Source organism: Diuraphis noxia, unplaced genomic scaffold (genome assembly GCF_037042655.1).
Source record: "Diuraphis noxia isolate RWA-SAM2 unplaced genomic scaffold, SU_Dnox_SAM2 contig0004, whole genome shotgun sequence".
Taxonomy (NCBI): domain Eukaryota; kingdom Metazoa; phylum Arthropoda; class Insecta; order Hemiptera; family Aphididae; genus Diuraphis; species Diuraphis noxia.
The window spans coordinates 27,382,034-27,401,215 of record NW_028301714.1 but is presented as its reverse complement, the minus strand read 5'-3'; the positions used below and the strand labels follow the sequence as shown (position 1 = coordinate 27,401,215).

General features: G+C 25.3%; 1 protein-coding gene across 2 annotated transcripts; it reads right to left on the bottom strand.

Annotated features, from left to right (window-relative positions):
- Window positions 1-3,721: 3,721 nt before the first annotated feature.
- On the bottom strand, window positions 3,722-18,606 carry POSH (SH3 domain containing ring finger posh). Of its 2 annotated transcripts, XM_015511429.2 has the most exons (17): window positions 18,361-18,606; window positions 17,742-18,090; window positions 16,573-16,634; window positions 16,339-16,453; window positions 15,153-15,254; window positions 14,812-14,948; window positions 14,370-14,753; window positions 12,497-12,578; window positions 11,592-11,707; window positions 10,034-10,201; window positions 9,879-9,973; window positions 9,206-9,388; window positions 8,999-9,135; window positions 8,749-8,924; window positions 8,527-8,625; window positions 6,639-6,776; window positions 3,722-5,644 (listed from the first exon to the last, which is right to left on the bottom strand). In XM_015511429.2, exons 2-17 carry the CDS (start codon window positions 18,048-18,050, stop codon window positions 5,476-5,478), a joined length of 2,472 nt encoding a protein of 823 aa, XP_015366915.1. In that variant the 5' UTR covers window positions 18,051-18,090; window positions 18,361-18,606; the 3' UTR covers window positions 3,722-5,475. The 2 variants fall into 2 exon arrangements, with proteins under 2 accessions (XP_015366915.1, XP_015366916.1); XM_015511430.2 differs by lacking the exon at window positions 8,527-8,625.
- Between the last annotated feature and the right edge of the window lie 576 nt (window positions 18,607-19,182).

Here is a 19,182-nt window from a genome sequence, read left to right as displayed (position 1 = left end):
TTTCTAATATTTATTGAAGCATTTTTTTACATCAATGGTGGGCCATTTGAAAGTCCAGACCCCAGTACCATGGGTCCTTCTGACTCCCCCCCCCCCCCCCGCCACCTAGTAGGATCCCTGACGGTGATGACTGATCTGATTGACTGTTAATGCAACAAAAGCAGTAAGTTTTTATAGTTTATATTTCTCGTTCGAGATGTAATAGATTTTAATATTGTTATTTATTACAGTGCACACTGCTCATATACTCATTTACTAATATCACCCTTACACAATAAACGTGCTTCATGAATATTTGTTTTAATAAAATAATATACTGAACACATTACACAATAAAAAGAATTCGACATTGATACATTCTTATAAAAATCTAAAACGTCTACCAATGATACTGTTCCACCGAATGTTGAAATCGAACGTTTTCCAATATAGGTGGAGATACTGTGACAACATCTGAAATAGAACAGACAACTTCTAAAAGTCCAACAGTTATTTCTTATTTCATTGCTAACTACCTATAGATTAAATTCTAGGTACCTAGGTATGATATAGAATGGTCATGTTGAATGTTTATAAAATTTAAGTGACGAAGAAAAATTGCCCTCATCGGGAACATCGGAAAATATGAAACCTATTTAAAGAATTAAACTTCAGAATTAAGGGTAGTAGTAGGACTTATACTTTTATAAATTCATAAAGACATTATTGAAGTAAATGACTAAATAATATTAAACAAAATTGTCAAAAGTGAAAAAGAAATCATTTTTTTTTAAATTTAAAATAGTATACTTACAATCTATACAAACATCTAACAAGGTATGATAATAAGTGTGGTGACATAAAATAACATTATTTATAGAATAGGAGGGCTCCAAGCAACACCACTTAACCTGTAGTTTGGTTTTGTAATTATTTTTTATTAGTTAATCTTTTTTTCTTTTTTCTTTAAGCATTGAGAAGGTCTCTTGGCCATTGCCAGATTGTCTTTTTAACCTTCTAGGAATGAGTGAGGTAAAGGATAGACTTTTAATTAATGGATTTAAATGAGCACAAAGCTTTGAGTGGAATTGTATGTAATGGGATTTGGCTAAATCGTTGAGGGTTAGAATATTCAGGTCTTTGTGGATTTTTCTGTAGGGACATACCAAGGTGTAGAGGTTATTAACCGTAAGCATGCGGATAGAAATGCTTACAGGGTTTTAGTGTTTGATGGCTTTGCTGGTCCTCATAGTTGGATGCAGTAGAACAAAGCTGGATAAATTATCAATGTGTACATCGTAAGTAAATTGGCTAGAGAAAATTTCGTTTAAAAAGGAATTTAAATTTAAATGTGATATTGTTTGTTTTATTATTATTACCTAATTTTTTTAGATTTTATTTTAATCATAAGCATCAGTGACTGATAAATATTCTATTACATTTTCATTTATAAATAGGTAAATAGGTACATAGGTAATATACCTATTATTATATAAGTACCTATATATAATTAATATTAATTTAAAAAATATAATTTAATATTCATACAATATTATATTTGAAAAGTTGATACCTAACTATTAATTATACTTACCTATAATTTATATATATTTTTAAATAGCAATAATAGGATATCTTGGAAAAAAATTATTGCAAGCCTCAATATTATAATAGTAAAATTTAAAAAATAATTCAAAGATAGACTGTATTACAATAAAAAATAAAACAAATTAATAACAAATTAAAAAAACAGTTGGAAATAGTGCCGAGGAAAGAATAATAGACAGCTCCTAAATTAATTTGTACATGAATTACATAATAATTTTGATTAGCATATTTTATTAATATAGAATTTAAGTTAAAATAATCTTTTAAACATCATAAATCACAAACCTTTATCTTTATATATACAATTAAATATTGTTATATTTGTCTGTTTGTCAGTAATTAATAAATTTAAAACTAGTGGGCCATTTTCAGTCAAAAGTTTTATCAATAGATTCCTTGAGACAAGAGTATATTTAAAGCTTTTTTTTCAACCAATAAATATACGGGTATGTAATGGGTAGCTTTCACATGAATTATTTTAGCTTAAAATAATAATATTTTATTTGTTTATTTATAGGTTAGCAAATTAGTTATAGTCTATAGATAATACAAATACAATAATAGCAATTTTAGTAAATGCAACACTAGGCGGAATAGCTGTATATAGTGAACTTAATTTAATTTATTACATTTAACAAAAATTTTTGATCAGGTTATTTTATGAAATTTTCGCCTCTGTTTCAATCTATTGAGTCCATCTATTATTTCCATAAAAAAAAAAAAATGTTTTTAATCATTCATACTAAAATTATGACTTAATATTATCATAAAATTACAGGGATAAGTGTTGAAATTCAACACCGATATCAATGCAAAGGATCTGATAATCAAAGATAATCATTGTTATAATCAAAATAATTTCAATATGAACATAGTTGATCCAATAGTTACTTCAATACAAAAGACAAAACCAATTATTTCTTTTAATTATACTGAACAAAAAATCAAGAAATAATACCTAGTTTGTGAGGATGCAGAATCTATCAAATCACATTTTTTCAAATTGTATTTGAAGAGACATTCAATTTTATGTTATAATGTGCAACAAATGTAGGTTTGGCTGAAAATCAATTGCAGAACCCCATATAATATAAATAATTCATGTTATTAATATTGGGAATTTTAAATGTGTAGACACTGATCTACTTAGAAAAAATGTACACAATTTCAATCTAGAATTGTATAGCAGTAAAATGTCACCACAATACAGATTCTGAAGTAGAAATATTAAAAAATATCATCAATAAACATAGTTATAAGGGAGCATTGAGAACGATGAATTATTTTCAGGTAAATATACCATATTTCACCAAAGATAATCAAAGATCATATACCGATATTATTTTTGATGGTCAAACAAATGATTTAGTACTACAAAAAAATTTGCTTTTATACATTACAACTAGGGATGGGCATGAAATCTGAATATCTGGATATCCAAATCCGAATTTATGGATTTGACTTTTATGTGACTTAAGACTTAAAAATTATTTTTAATGTATGGTAATATAAAATTATTTTATTTTATTATAATGGAAATTTAACAGTAAAATAATACTTAAGTTTTATTTTTATGATATCACTGGTACTTAAAATGTGTTCGAAATTTGGTATACCTATATCCAAAAATTATGTTATAGAATTAAAATGTTATTAGTATATAAAGATAGCTATTTAATAGAAAAATAAAGTTGAATAATCCAGATAATTCATGAAATTCGGATATGCTCACCATTAGTTATAACTAATCTGTAGTGAATATGGTATATTCCTACTACTAATTATAAAAGTAATATAATATGTAGCCAACAGTAACCATTTAAATAAATGAAAAATATTTTTGTTGGCGAGTTAAAAAATTAGGCATAAACACTTCAAATCTCGAGGAACTATTAATATTACTTTTATTGAAAACAGTCCAGTAAATTTTCACCAATCAATTACAGACTAATGTTCATTTACATTTTACATATATATATATATATATATATATATATGTATATATATTGATAGATGAATAATTATAAGCAAATGCTGTTTAAAAAAACGGGCCTTAAATGATATTATAATATGTCTAAGATACTAGTAATTTAAATTTAATACTATACTATTCTGGAACTAAAAAAATGATAAATACAGCAAATAGTTGTTTATTATTGCTTTGCAAAAAATATTAATAATTTAAGTATATCATTAAAAGCACACAAAAACTGTTTTTTAATCAACAAAATAAAATCAGGGTTGTCACTGGTTAAAAAAGTAGTAACTCATCTCTAAAGGATAAATTTAATAAAAAATTCAAAAATTGTAATTGACTTGTTTCAATTTCAATTTGTAGATTAATTGCCAAAGAACAATATGGTTTTGTTAAAATCTCTAAATTATATTATTAAAGTTTTCATACAAAAAAATAAATAAATAGGAATTTAAGTGGTAGTCTATTATAGCAACAACCCTGGATACAGCAGTTTATTTTATTATTATTAAAACTATTGAAAAATTGTATTTTATCTTACAATCAAATAGGGTTTTATGAGTTTAAAATATAAATAATCTTAAGTTTAAAATTGTGATGTTATATTTGATTCTGAAGTTACTCCAAATAGTATATAATATATATAAAAACATATCAATGATTACAATTGTAATTAATATAATTACATGATAAATACAATTTATAACAAAACATGTGTTAATATTTATGATTACATTTATAAAAAAAGTCAGTGTAAATATCACAAGTATATATATATATATCTTAATTTTACATATTCAATATTTTTTTATGTATTGAATATAAGATAAAAGGAAAAATGTAAACACGTATTTAAATTTAAAAAAAACAACATTGATCATTTATCACTCTATGTAAATGAATATAAATACAACAATTTAAAACAATTAAGTTTTGTTTTATTTTATTTTTAATAGTTATGACAATAAAAATCTAAAATGTATTGAATTTTTATGAATATAGGCTTGGCCAAGTCACTTGATTTGTTTTCTCTACATTTGATAAAAAACATAATAGGTACCTAATATTTGATCAATTATTCTTCATTGTTAACACATAATTCTAATTCAGCATTATTAAATTAAAATTAGATAGTTAAACTTTTACGAGAAATGCAGACAATTTCACAACTCACGGCCAATTTTATTTGAATGTATTTGAAGACAAAAATAACATAATTATAATACAAAAAGAATAATTGTTTCTTTTATATAATAGATAAGTCTTGGATCTTAAATATAATGAAATAAAAAATTATTTGTTTATCTTTATTATACATAATGTATCTAATAGAAGTTTTGTTTTTAAAATTCTTTCAATGACAATTTTCAGTATACCTACTGAACCATAGCTTTAATAACAACAAATTAACAATATTTTGGATACGCTGTAAATATGGGTACATTTAATATTCATTATTAAAACAAATAAAATATAATTCGTCTTAGAATTATATTACAACAAACTTTAAATTATATAAATATGAAATCTGAATATTGTATTGATTCCAAGTAAAACTTAAAATAAAATCTATACTAATATAGTTGACTTCTACTTCTAAAATCTATAATATCACATAAGATACAAAATATTTTAACTTTTAGTTAATGAATATGGTTAAATTTATTGAGTTTTTAATATAAATATAAATATACTTAACCAAAGCAGTCACAAATTATTACACAAGTTGAATTAAATATTTTAAGTCTAAATGTTACTACCATTTATACAACTCTGGTACATAAATTGGATGAGATATATTTATAATTTTACCAACAAATAATTAGGTAATCTAATAGTTAAGTTAAATAAAATTAACGATGACTAATATTTCTAAATATAATTATTTACGATACATTAGGTACAAAATATTATTAAATTTTCTCAACAAAGCTTGATGGGAACAAACCACTTTTACCGGTTCTCAATAATGTTCCCCTATACCACCCATCTTGTCTAATCTTATGTACATATAAAATATCACCTACTCGAAGTTCTAGTTCATACTCACTGTTTGGGGGATATGCAACAATACATCTGCACCTAAAAATGAAATTCATAACAGTTAAATATAAAAAGTGATGATTAAATTAAGGTTAAAAAGGTGAGTAAGTGGATGAGTACAGCTCCTAAAATTGTTAAATTCGAACGCTCATAAAAAATGTACGTGGCTTTCCAGAAAAGATTTGTTAGTTGTAAAAACTTAGGAGGAATCTTGAAATAAATTTTAAATCTTAGATTTAAAAATATACATTTTATGAGTTTCTAACAAAAAGATTTGCAATTTTACATAATTTTTACAAATTTTACTTTTAAATGCCTAAAAATAATGATCAACTTTTTTTTTTAATTGCACTAATAACAACTTATGTCAAACCTTGTAACCTATCAAGTTTCTTCATCAATTAAAAAGTTGTGTATGGACAACTAAAAGAGTCTAAATATTTTTTTAATTTGATCTTAAACGGAAAATGTTTAAAATTATTTTGTGAAAATTTAAAATATGTACGGTTATTTGGTTTTAATTACTAATTACAAAAAAAACAACAAGATTGAAATTGTAAAAATCTGATTTTGCGTGAACAAAATCCTGTTTTTTAATTTTTTAAAACAAAAATACAACATTGTAAAACCAATACATTCAAAGATCAAAAAATAAGTCATACTCAATGTTTTAAAATTATTGTATTAGAAATGTGTTCATATAAACACATATGTATATGTATTATATACATATTTGTATGAACACAGGCAGACTGAACATTTTTGGTCATAGTTTAGATACTTATACAGAAGTAAGAGAAGAGAGAGGATATGAACTAATAGGTTATATTTAGATAAGTTAAACCTATTTAGCTTTATTAATATTATTATATACTATTTTCAAGGTCCTAAACAAATACAGAACTATTGGACAATCTAAATTTAGTATCCCATATAACTACTCCACCATGATAATAAAATGTAACATTCAAATTTAAATATTACAACTGAACCCATTTTTGATTATAATACGTTACTTAATTAATGAACTTACATATTTTGCTGAGTACGCGAACTTTGTTTAAGTTTTCGATCTTGCGGCTTAATGTCTACTGAAACACCATTATTTGTATCTAAACTTTGTGATTTACGATGATGTATTAAAACCGATGATCCATTTGGTTGTTGATCACTAAAATTAAATTAAATTTTTTCATCAAAATGAGAGAACAATATAAAATGCTTCATCAACTGTGAAGAGTTCATCACATTAACGAACTACTCTTCAACTCTTCATTTAAAACATTGCTAAAGGATACCTATATATATTTTCCATACATTTGTGTATACAACGCTAAAGTAAAATTAAACTCATTATATTTTATATGAAATAAGAACTAAAAAATTATTAAAATTCAACCACCTCTTGAATAGTTAATATTTTATAGCTTTAAAATAATATATCTTATTTTTACAACTATTAATCCCCCATTATTATAATGCTATTTAAAATAGGCCAATAGCAATTTTAGTTCTAGCTTACTACCAATCGTTTAACACATTGACATACTGTTGAAGCAGTAATATATATAATTTTTATATATGTGGCATTTCTTCTATAATAACAGTTATGTTAAAAATCTCTTAAAATAGCATTTCGGCTATGGCAGTACTAATTCTAATAGTGCGAAATAGCAATTGACATCAGACTGGCGAATTGCGTTACTTAAAAAATTGGCCACTGATATATTTCAAAGGAAAAAAAATATATTGTTATTTTTCTATATTAGTAATAAAATGTGGGTTCTAATGAAGTGATATGGGAATTTAAAAAAATGATAAGTGACTTTGACAGTCACAGTTTGGTAAATTATTTGGATAATTTTTTTTAATATACCAGAAAAAATGCTTCAAATTTGAGCCAATCAAAATTTTGTTAATCAATTTATTTGTATATAAATAATCCTAATTCCACTAGATTTTGTTCTATGGTCTGCACAAATAAGACTTAATTGTGCATTTAATATAATGATATATCAACTATTAATGCTAATTTCTAACCATTCCAACCATAGTGTTATATTAGAATTAAATGAAATAAACCCATTGTATATCAAAATACAAATAACGATTCTGGGCAAAGAGTCTCACCCTATTACCAAGAGTCAAGAGAACACTACACCGACATGTGTAGCCTTCGTCTCACAAACATACAATATAACAAAAACTGCTGTGTTTACTACACCTGTGTTTATAACTTAACCTAACACACAGGAGAAAAACTTTATTTGTGGTACAGTGTTTACTTTTAAATTCTCACTAACAACTTATGAGGAACTTTGTATTAAATTTTCAAGTTTATAGATTGAGCAAAACATTTTTTTATAGCAAAAATTTAAAAAAATCTAATAAAAATTAAAAATTCCATGTGCTTATAAATAGTTAGGCATAAATCAAAATATTTTAATCATTTTTGACTAAAAAAATGCTAACAAAAACATTCAGTGCAGATTTCATGTATGTATGGTCATTTATTTCAGAGGTACACCAAAAACCAAAATTGATTTTGACACATTTTCTACTCCACAACATTGAAACATGTTGTGGTATACTTGTATGTTATAATTATTTTGAATGTTTAAATAATAAAATATTTACTAATACTTAGTATTTTTGCAAAACCAAGACAAATACATTTCTTTTTACTTTGAATATTTTTAATTAAATAATAGAAAAAGTACATGCAAAATTAAAAACCCTCACATTTACATACTTAAAAAAAATGTTATAAAACTTAAAATTTATTTTATATGAATTGAACTCTTGAAGGATTGAACAAATATATTATATAACTTTAAACTATATTTTGTTAATACCAAGGCAATTTAAAAGTTATACAGTATTTTTAACTTAAAAAGCTGTTTTTTCTTCAGTTTTCTCACCTTTTAAAATTATGATTTCCTTTGACTTTTAATGGAAGTTGTTCAGGTATCCTTAGTATGGCATCTACGTTCAGTAATTTTGATGGACAAGAATCAGATCTTTAATAAATCATGCAAGGCAATAAACAAAAAAATAACAACAAATAAATGCTACATGAAACAACAAAAAGCGTGATTGGCGGCCAAACACAAAATTACTCTCAATTAATATTATTTATTTACCTAGTATGAACTGTTTGAGGTGGTGCAACTATAGTGTTGGTAGGAGTGTTATCATCAAATACTGGATTATCCATTGAATATACAGTGGGAGGAGATTTTCTAATTTTTATATTAGAAAAACTACGCATCACTGAGTTTGTAAGAAAGCATTTTTTTCTACTACGTTTTTGAGCCAACTGAAAAATTAAAACAGTAGTAATATTATTGTTTAATTTATTGGAAGAAAATAGCAATCTTATAAATATATTACATTTTCTGGGCTTGAAGAATGTGATGGTGATGCAATAGTAGGAGGAGCAACAGCGCCAGCAACAGTATTAACTACACATGCTGAAATTGAATCTTGGTCAGTTAATGATGATCCAGGTTTAGTTGAATTGGGCAAACCTAATAAAAAAAGAATTAAAATGCAGATCAAAAACAATTGGTCGACTAAAATGTATTTATTTTATAATACCTGTATTATTACACATAGATTTTACATTGTGGGTTGGGGCTGATCGTACTCGAGATGTTGATGGCATTTCGGACAACCAACTTGATACACGACTATGCACAGATGGACTATTGCTACGAGGCGGTAGTTCAGGTGGTGGATATAAAGGTAAACTTTCATCTATATCACTTTGAAAACTACAATCTATAAAAATATAATATATACATGCATTTTATGTACAAACTATATATAATTAATATATCTTAATGACAAGATAAGAAATATAGACTGGTGATATTGATTGACAATCCAATGTTAAAATACATTTAACAACTAAGAATATATTCTAAAATTTAAATTGTTTCATTTAAAAATAAATAATAATATATATATAATTTTTATTTGTGGCTAGTATTTAATGGTAAATATATCTGCAAATATTATCAATATTATTGTTATATTTTACCGAGAATTATTCAAGGATCATATTCTGAATATGTTATAAAATTATCTCGAATTATGTAGAAATGATCTTGTATCAATTAATTACCATACATTTCAGTTAATAATTAATTATTCATTGAAATAGATTTGAATAATATTTTTATGGATTTAATTTATTTCTTAAGTGAACTTAGAGCAAATTGATCATATATATATTACTACATGAATTAAAAAATGAAAATAATTGTACCGTTTGATTGGCCATTAAAGGACAAATTATCGTCTTTTTGTTCTTGAACTGAAGATGAATTATTGCTTGATTTTCCAAGTAAACGAACAGATATTCTAATAATAATTTATCATTAGTTAAAATAATTTTTTTTGTTTTGTTTTTTTTAATATTACTTTGCAGGTGTAACATAGTTTCCAGGAAATACACCAGAACAATTAGTTTTTAATGATGTTCCTTTATACCAGCCATCCTTGCAGCATTCGGTAACCATGTATAACTGTCCTCGTTTTAACTCGAGTTCATCGGCTTTTTGAGGTTTATAAGGATATAATGAAACATGCCTAAAAAAAATAAAAAAATAGATATATTCTTAAAATTTACAGTCAAATCACAGCATGTAGAATCAAATAATCTAAATATTATTGAGAGCAAAATAGAAAGAGAATAATTTCAATAAATAACAATCTAAAATGAGATGCATTATATTGATGCATATTATTGCTTGCTGCAATCGTCACAAACATTGTGATCAATGTCTGAAGTAGTTCACTAACAGCTGAAGCTTGTCTTTGAAGCTGCCCGAAATGGCTAGCTTGTAAACCATACCTAAAGAGGCAGTTCTGATGTACACTGCTCAATTTGAGTCTGTTTATAAGTGGTATTTTTATCAAGGCAGTTTAAAGAAAGTACTTTATCACCTAAGATCAAATTTGGTAAAAACTAGTGCAAAGATAAAAAAAAGCTAAACTCAAACTTAGACCCAGTATCAAGATGGCAACAACTTAAAATGTCATATGTAATTACAATATTATATTGAACAATTGTAATGTGTAAAAAGAACATTTTAATCTTTTTTTAACAGTGAAAATTAAATAAATATTGATAAAGTCCTAACCTTCAACAATCATGAACCTGACGAAGTGACGACAATGCAAACATTTTAATTGGGCAAAGGCAGTACTCAAAATGGACCAGAACGATGTTACGATGCATTCCGGTTTGTAATATTAACTTTGTGTTTTTACAGTTGGTAAAAATTAAAATCTAAGGGTCTGGTTTGTAAAATCGTCAGTATCCCAATTTAGACAAAATATAATATTAATATAGAAAAAAGTTAAATTTGTTTAGATGTCCAAGTGGCTTCACTTGATGTCATGCGTGTCGCTTCTTTGTATTATCGAAATGAAACGTAAAAATACTCAATTTATTATCGTCTAATTATTATAAACTATCTGTCAAATTTGAAATGTATAACTACATGTTTAAGCTTAAAATTACTCAAAATATTTGTATCTATTCAACTAATTATACTGTAAAGTAAACACAAGTTAAAATAATGAAATACAAATTGATAAAGTAAGTTTAAAATAAGTTAAATATTTTGATTGTACTTAAATGATTAGAAAGCATAATTTTAAACATAGGACCCACTAGTATGCACCGTACGACAGGAAAAAATGGAACGTAAAAAAAATAACAACAAATAAAAAGTAAAAATATATTTTACAAAACAAATACTGTTTAATGTTTATTTTTGATATTAGCAATTTGACATGATGTACTAAACTAATTAAACTTAATATTAACAGTAAATAAATAATGAAACCACTTGTCTCTACCATAGTTTATTATAACCCATAAATGTTAGTTATAGGCAGTCCATTATGTTATAGTCACCACTAAAATGCATTATTAGATTATATTTATTTATCATTATTGTTAAAAACTTACTTTGCAGGCAGTTGGATAGGTATTTTAGACCTTACATTCTGGGTAGCTATTGGTTTGGAATGACTTCTAAGACTTCCATGACGATGAAGTTTAGAATCTTTCACTCCATTTACTGGCTAAAATAAAAAAATACATATACTATCAATGTTACTTCAAAATTATTATATTAACTGTCCTGCCTGGTGCTGACTGTGCTAAAATTTGGTAAAAATGTTTATTCTTATTTTAATAATAATATAATGAGTTATCGATGACAACCCTGAAGATAAATAAAAAAAATGTCTTTATTAGAGAGATGTATTTCAGCTACATATAGAAGTTTAAAAAAAGCTATTAACACCCTACAAGTTTCCAAGGAATCTACAATAAAATTTCATTGAAATGGTCCAGTAGTTTTTGACTTTTAGTTAACAAACAGATGTACCTACAATAATTGAGACATTAATATGTATATCTAAAGCGCCCAAAAGTGCTTTGGATATCTGTTCATATTGCATTCATCAACACCCAGTAAAAAGTGCTGAACAAAGTTAAAAACACAAAAAAACCGAAAGATAATCTGTTGTATAAAGGTGTTACTCTGTCATTAAAAGTCAATAATTTAGTTATACATAAATTTTATGATAAATGGATAAACAAAAAATAGTTCTGAATAGACAAGGGCTTATTTTTAAAGATATTTTACAGTTAATTTGTCTAATAATAATATAATAACTTTTTTCAAAAATATGTTATCCACTAGATGGAAAAAATCATTATACAACATTCCTATTGGAGCCAATAATTTAATTTATAGTGCATGTGACAAAAAATATTTTTCATCCTACTTTGAAATCAATTTTTTTTTACTAATCTATTCTATTATCTTCTAATACATTTTATGTACATTAGTACTATTTATTTACCTGAGTGGATTGAATTTCTAAATTAGTATTTGGACTGGAAAAAACAGCAATATCGTCTTGTGATAAAATCTCAGCCGAATATCTAAAACACAAGTAAGTTCATTAATTTAATGAATTATAATATTTTATAATACTTATTGAAACACTTAAAATGTATCTACATTGTTATTATAATCATTTACTTTTTTATACAACTATAAAATTAACTAAAATAAATCTTAATACAGAGTAGGTATTTACTTTACTTTTATGTTAAATCGGTAGAATACTTATAATTTGGAAAACTATAACTACATTGTCAGCACTGCTCACCTTTTACTTTTTATAGTATTATTCATTGCTCAATTAACTTGAAAAAAAAATTGAATTTTACATACAAATATGCAAGGCTGGGCAAGTTAATGATTTTTTTTAACTCAGTTAAGTTAAGTTAAATTAAAATCTAAATCAAGTTAATTGTTAAAAGTTAATTCAAAATATTCCATCAATTGAATTAAGTTAAGAGTTAACCAAAATTTAATATTAACTTTTTAACTCAAGTTAAGTTAAAAAAAGTTTTTTGTTTGCTTATAGGTAAAATTAAAATAATCGGTACCTAAAATTTTTCATGTTATTAGACCAAAGAACTATTACTATTTTATGTGTGCAAAAGCTAACAGTACACATTTTGTTAGCATATACTTATAACCTTATAAAATGTGTACCTACCAGCAATTTATATTCCTACAGTAGTTCACAAAATTAAATTAAATTAACTTAACTTGTTTAAATGTAAAATTAACTCAAGTTAATTAAAAGTTAATTCAAAAACTCCTAAAGTTATTAATTAAGTTAGTAAACATAAAAAAAAATAACTTATTAACTTAAAAAGTTAAATTAAATTAACTTTAACTTATTAACGCGTTAATGCCCAGCCTTGCAAATATGTGTATTATTATTCATTACTAAAAATTAAAATATACTTTTTATGTAGTCATTTATCAAACAAAACTAAAATTCAGTTCCAAAAAAATGAATACAAATAAATTAAAAAAATATAAATGTAAATGCAGTAATTATTAAGTTTATTATTTAAGGTCTATTCATTTTTTGAAGTATTTGTTTTGGTTTTAGGTAGAATAAGCAAGATATGCATGTACTTGTGATGCACTTATTAGTCACCTCAACTTCTTTGAAAGATTACTCTATTTGGGATGACAAACAGCACTTTCATTTATTTTTGTAAATATTTATAGATATGTTATTTGAAGGTATTATAATATCAAATTAATTCAATAATATTTGTTAATATTATGAATCAATGATGAATTAAGTAGTAATAAATAAGAAAGTATTCATAAAAATGTACTTAAAGTTCATATGATATGAATAATTAAAACAATTTTATTGCTTGTCAAACTTTTATTAATTTAAATAAAAGTATTCAATTTCTAAACTTTTAATATACAAGGGAACTATTTGTTTAGATAGGTTAATTAAGATTAAACACTTAAAATTTAAAAAATATAAGCTTATATTGTTATAGTCAGGGGTGTTCCCATAGGGTAAACTAAATATATGCTGTATAATTTCCAAGATTTTTTTCAATATTATGGACGTGTATACCCATTGTATAATTTAACTCACATAAACCATAATAAAAATACTTTTATCATAATATAAAATATTTAAATTTGATGATATAGTATACTCTCAAAAAATTAATGGGAACACTTAAAGTTAGGTTACTAACTAAATTATAATATCTATGCTATTATTTGTTAGTTGTGCAAATATTAATTAAAACTATGAAAACAAAGAAAGTACAAATAGACAAAACATTACATCAATATTTTTATGTATAATAAAAATATGTTATAATTTTAAAACTAACCGCTTGTTTTCTGATGTATGAGAGCCTAATGAAAGAGGCCCAACCCCGTTTGTGAAACTATGTCGTTTTGGTGTATCTAGATTTGATGTTGGTAAAGAACGATTTGTTGAATTCTCAACAAAAGGAGCGTGTGAAGGTGATCGGCTAGGAGAGCTAGATGTGGTATCAGATGGAGAAGTAGTATTTGGAGATGTGGTAGTTGTAGAAGAAGAAGATGAAGTATTTTCACTGGTAACCTTTGTATTATCTAATACATGTTTTGCTTCATCAGTTGCATTATGTTTGGTATTTGTTGATTGACAAGCAGCTGATAGTTCAATTGGTAATAAAGGAGCAGCTTCTTCGGGTGTAGGAGGAGCCATTCTACTTTGAGTAGGTTGTGAACTGGAAATATATAGATAAATAATATTTTACCCTGTTTTACTTATTTTTAATGACTTACCTAACTGATAGTTTCATTAATGCACGAGCTATTTGATTCAAGTCAACAAAAGATAAAGGAAATATTCCAATGCGATTGGAAATTTTTCCCTCTGCCCAATTTTGATCAATTCGTCTTAAAACTGTAATTATATCACCCTAATGAACAAAAAATTCTTGTTAATATTATCTTGTAATAATAAAACAGTATAAAAATTAATTAAGAAAGTCTGGAATATTTACTAATATTAAATATTATAATTTTAAGGTATTAAGGCTTATATATTTTTTAACATAATTAAAAATGTGTATTGTATTGCTCATATATTGTAATCATTAAATTAATAATCTATTAAAAATTACTTTTGAAAATGATAAACATCCTTCATCGTCTTCTTTATTCATTTTAAAATCATACAATGCTTTACATTGAGGTATATGACTAGGAAGTGATGTTGGAAACACCTAATATTTATTTAAAAAAAAAAAAAAAAATAGACCATATTAATAAGTTTATTGATTATTTAAATAAATATAATTATGTAAATTAACATTTATTATATAACATACTATACATGCTAAATATGACTAAGCCTCTCAGAATGATGTGTTTAATAACACCAATATGGGATGGGCATAATAAAATATTTGAATGATAAAATAACAAGGATTTAATATCCAATCATAAGTTCTTTATTGTCTTTACATCATAGTCTTGAAGAATTTCAAGAAAATCATTCAACTATAAAAGTACCACTTAAGTAATTTTTTTTCTTTAAACTTTTTTAAGATGTCTACTACTTAGCAACATCTTTCCCTATTTTCCTATCTTATTTCTGGCACACATACTCTATCCATTTTTTCCATTTGTATTGATCTGTCTAGAGGTGACCTCTAGACCTCTTCTAGTGATGGGAAAAAGCACATTCACTTTCAGAGCTCAATAATTTTCAAAAAATGAACCCTCTTTGTTTGTTTACAAACATGTTTATTTATTAGTCATTCTATATACCTGATATAATTTCTAATTTGGTATATTTGGTAATCTCCATTGTATAACTTTCCAAAATCATTTACATCACCTCATCACCTAATGTTACCGACCACATATCATATTCATTCATAGAAAATAGGTGATTGTAGGTAACTTAACATTCTAAATATATTAAATATTGGTATGTACATAAAAATATTACAGAATATAAATATTACAATGAATATTATTCACTAAATAAATCAATATATAGTTTAATTGATTATTGATAACAATATGAATGTAATATTTTGTTTTTTTATCATGTAACACGAATAAAGTTTTTTTTTAAAGATAACAATTAAGTTTTCTTAGAAATTTTATTTGAAACTGTTAAGAAAATAAAACTATTTTGAAAAGAGGTCAAATGCTGGTTGAACAACAATATGCAACGATATGCAGATTGCTCAAGCATTTTAGATTTTATCAAGAAAATATGCAGTAAAATTTATGAAATTAATAATAAATTTTTAATATGATCTTAGAATAGTAATAGATTCTTTAAATGAAACTAACCTGTACATATGATAAGGGAAATATACCAATTACTCCATTTGCTTCTCCTTGATACCAATTAGAATCAACTTTTTGACGTAATATAATCATGTCTCCTTTTTTGAAACTTAAATCTCTGAAATAAGTATTAATATTTTAGTCATCCACAGAATTAATTGTTCACAGTATACAATTAAATTAAATTAATATTTATTAAGTTGATAATTTTACAACCAAAAAACTTTTAATATTTACCCAGGTTCTTTAGAAGAATAATCATATAACGCCCTTGCAAACATATTACGTTGATATGGCACCTTGAAATTAAATATAATATTATACATACCTAGGTATTTAAAATAATTCTGATACATAATTTAATAAAACAAAAATAAAAATACTTGAAGCATAATAATTAAGGACTTAGTTAAGGGAATGTTCTACCTATATTTGTTATCCAAATCTTATAATTTTAAAGTAAGAAAAGTGTAAGAATGTTATCTGTGTTCTATTTTACTCATTTACTTACTTAATTTAAAATTATAATGTAGATTTAATAACTATCAATAAAATAATTTTTTTTATTCTAAAATATGATACAATTCATAGGCGCGCGCACAGAGGCAGTGAGATGTGCTCTTGCTGACCCTGAACGGTTTGAATAAAATTGTGAGGTCCGAATAGGTCCAAGCTGGGCCGCTGTATAATTTTCAATAAATAATAAGTTAGATATCCAAAAAAATTACTTAATTACCAAGCTTATCTTTTCTATGTTTATAAAAATAAAACATAATCTAATATTACAATACACCTAATTTTTAATATATAATTAAATTTTGTCTTTTGAGTTAAAATTAAAAAATGTTATCTAAATGGTCTTGTAAAGCCATATGGACCGTTTGTGTGAAAAAAATGGATCAGTAAAAATATTTGCTGTTACGATTTTAAACTTAGAACCTTTAAGATTTTTAATAAACTTACATTTAACATTTTATAGTACGTTAAGTATGTGTTTGTACAGATGTAGTGTACTATTAAGTCTTGAAATTTAAATAAATTATTTTCTTTTTTATATGCTTTTTTTTTGTGTTTAAAATATTGATCACACAAATTTGTAAATATGTTGTTTACAATAATAGTAAATGATGTAGAGGTAGTAATTTGACTAAATTTTGTGGGAAGAATTCATTCAGAGATAGACTTTATAATAATTTAACTATAAGAAAGTTTAAAAAATGAAATGTTTAGTTAAGTATTATACAATTCTATACTTATGAGTTTGATTAATTTTATCATAATTTAAATAGATAAATAAATGAAAGATAATAAGAAAATTATATAATTATTTATTATTAAAGGTTGAAAGTTGAAGGTTAGGAAAGAATAACAAAATAAAAAATAACAAAAATAATCATAATATTAACTTGTTTTGAAGCTTTTGGCGGTCTCTGATCAGCACATGCAACTGAAGGTTTTTTAGGTGGTGATATTGCATTTTTACTCTTCATACCTTCCAATATTCTCATGAGTAATACATTGGGTGGCAGTTCATCCACCCGACACTCAACAAGTGTTCGACATTCTGGACATCGTAGCTCTTTATGAGTAGCTACAATTTCATCTAGGCATTTTTTGCAAAATGTATGCTGACAAGATAGCACTTTGCTTGATGTATCCAAGCGTTCTAAGCATACTGAACACTCAAGCAAATCGTTTAATAACTTCTCGTCCATTATTGTGAAGCACAACTATTTTGTTCTAGCAGAGAACATCCTACACACAAAAAAAAATAATAATAATTAAAATAAATAAAACAAATACATGAAAAAATTGTAAGTCAACATTTAATTTCATTTAAAAATAAAAAATAAAATATTACACTTCATCCATGATATAAAATCTAACTCATTGGATGATGTAACGTAATTTATTGTTAATTAATTTACTGCTAAAAAGACATCAGTTTAGTCGTGGAATGCCCACTCAATATTACAATATAACATAAATTAAGTAATTGATTCGAGTTCGTTCGAAATGTCTTACCATTATCACAAGTTTTGGTGCCATCATTAAAATTGGCATTAAAATGCCACGACTAACATAATTCACTCTGAAATGTAATTTTCAACTATTGTAGACTATTTTGTCCGGTGTAATTAAAAGCGTTGACGGCGTTGACGCTCAACATGATAATATTATGAAAAATAATCTACAGATTATATCGCCAAATCATTTGAAGAACGAAACAACGAAAAAAAAAAACAATTTTGCACATCCGATCGGTTCTATCTTTTATCCCCACCTTAACTAGTTGCCATAAAATCCATCATCTTTTCGATCAGTGCAGCCAATACGACATACACTTGAATTGGAATCAACTCAATACGTGCAATACAATAATATTATGGTTATCCGCAATGCATTTGCATTCGCTATTGCCACATAATATTATAATATCGAAATTCGAAAATAAATTTTGTTGCTATAATTATGTGATATTGGGTATTGGGTAATGTATATCAGTGCACTCAGTGGCGTATCCAGATATTTATTTATTTCTGGGGAGGAGGGGAAGGCTGATCAGTTATAATTACAATATTAACATTAAAAAGTTACACTAAATCATAATTACTATAGAATTAGGTAAGCGTTTACAAAAACTAAGTTTAAAACTGTTAGGAAGAGGCTATAGCCATCTCAGCACCCCTTCCCCCAATATTGTACACACCGCTGATGGGCAATAAGAATATTATTCTATAATATATTTTAAAAGCTTTAAATTAGTTTTCTTTACGATTATTTGAGACGTTTGCGTTGTCAAAGATCTACCAGAAATGGAATAATCTGAAAATATTTTTATGACAT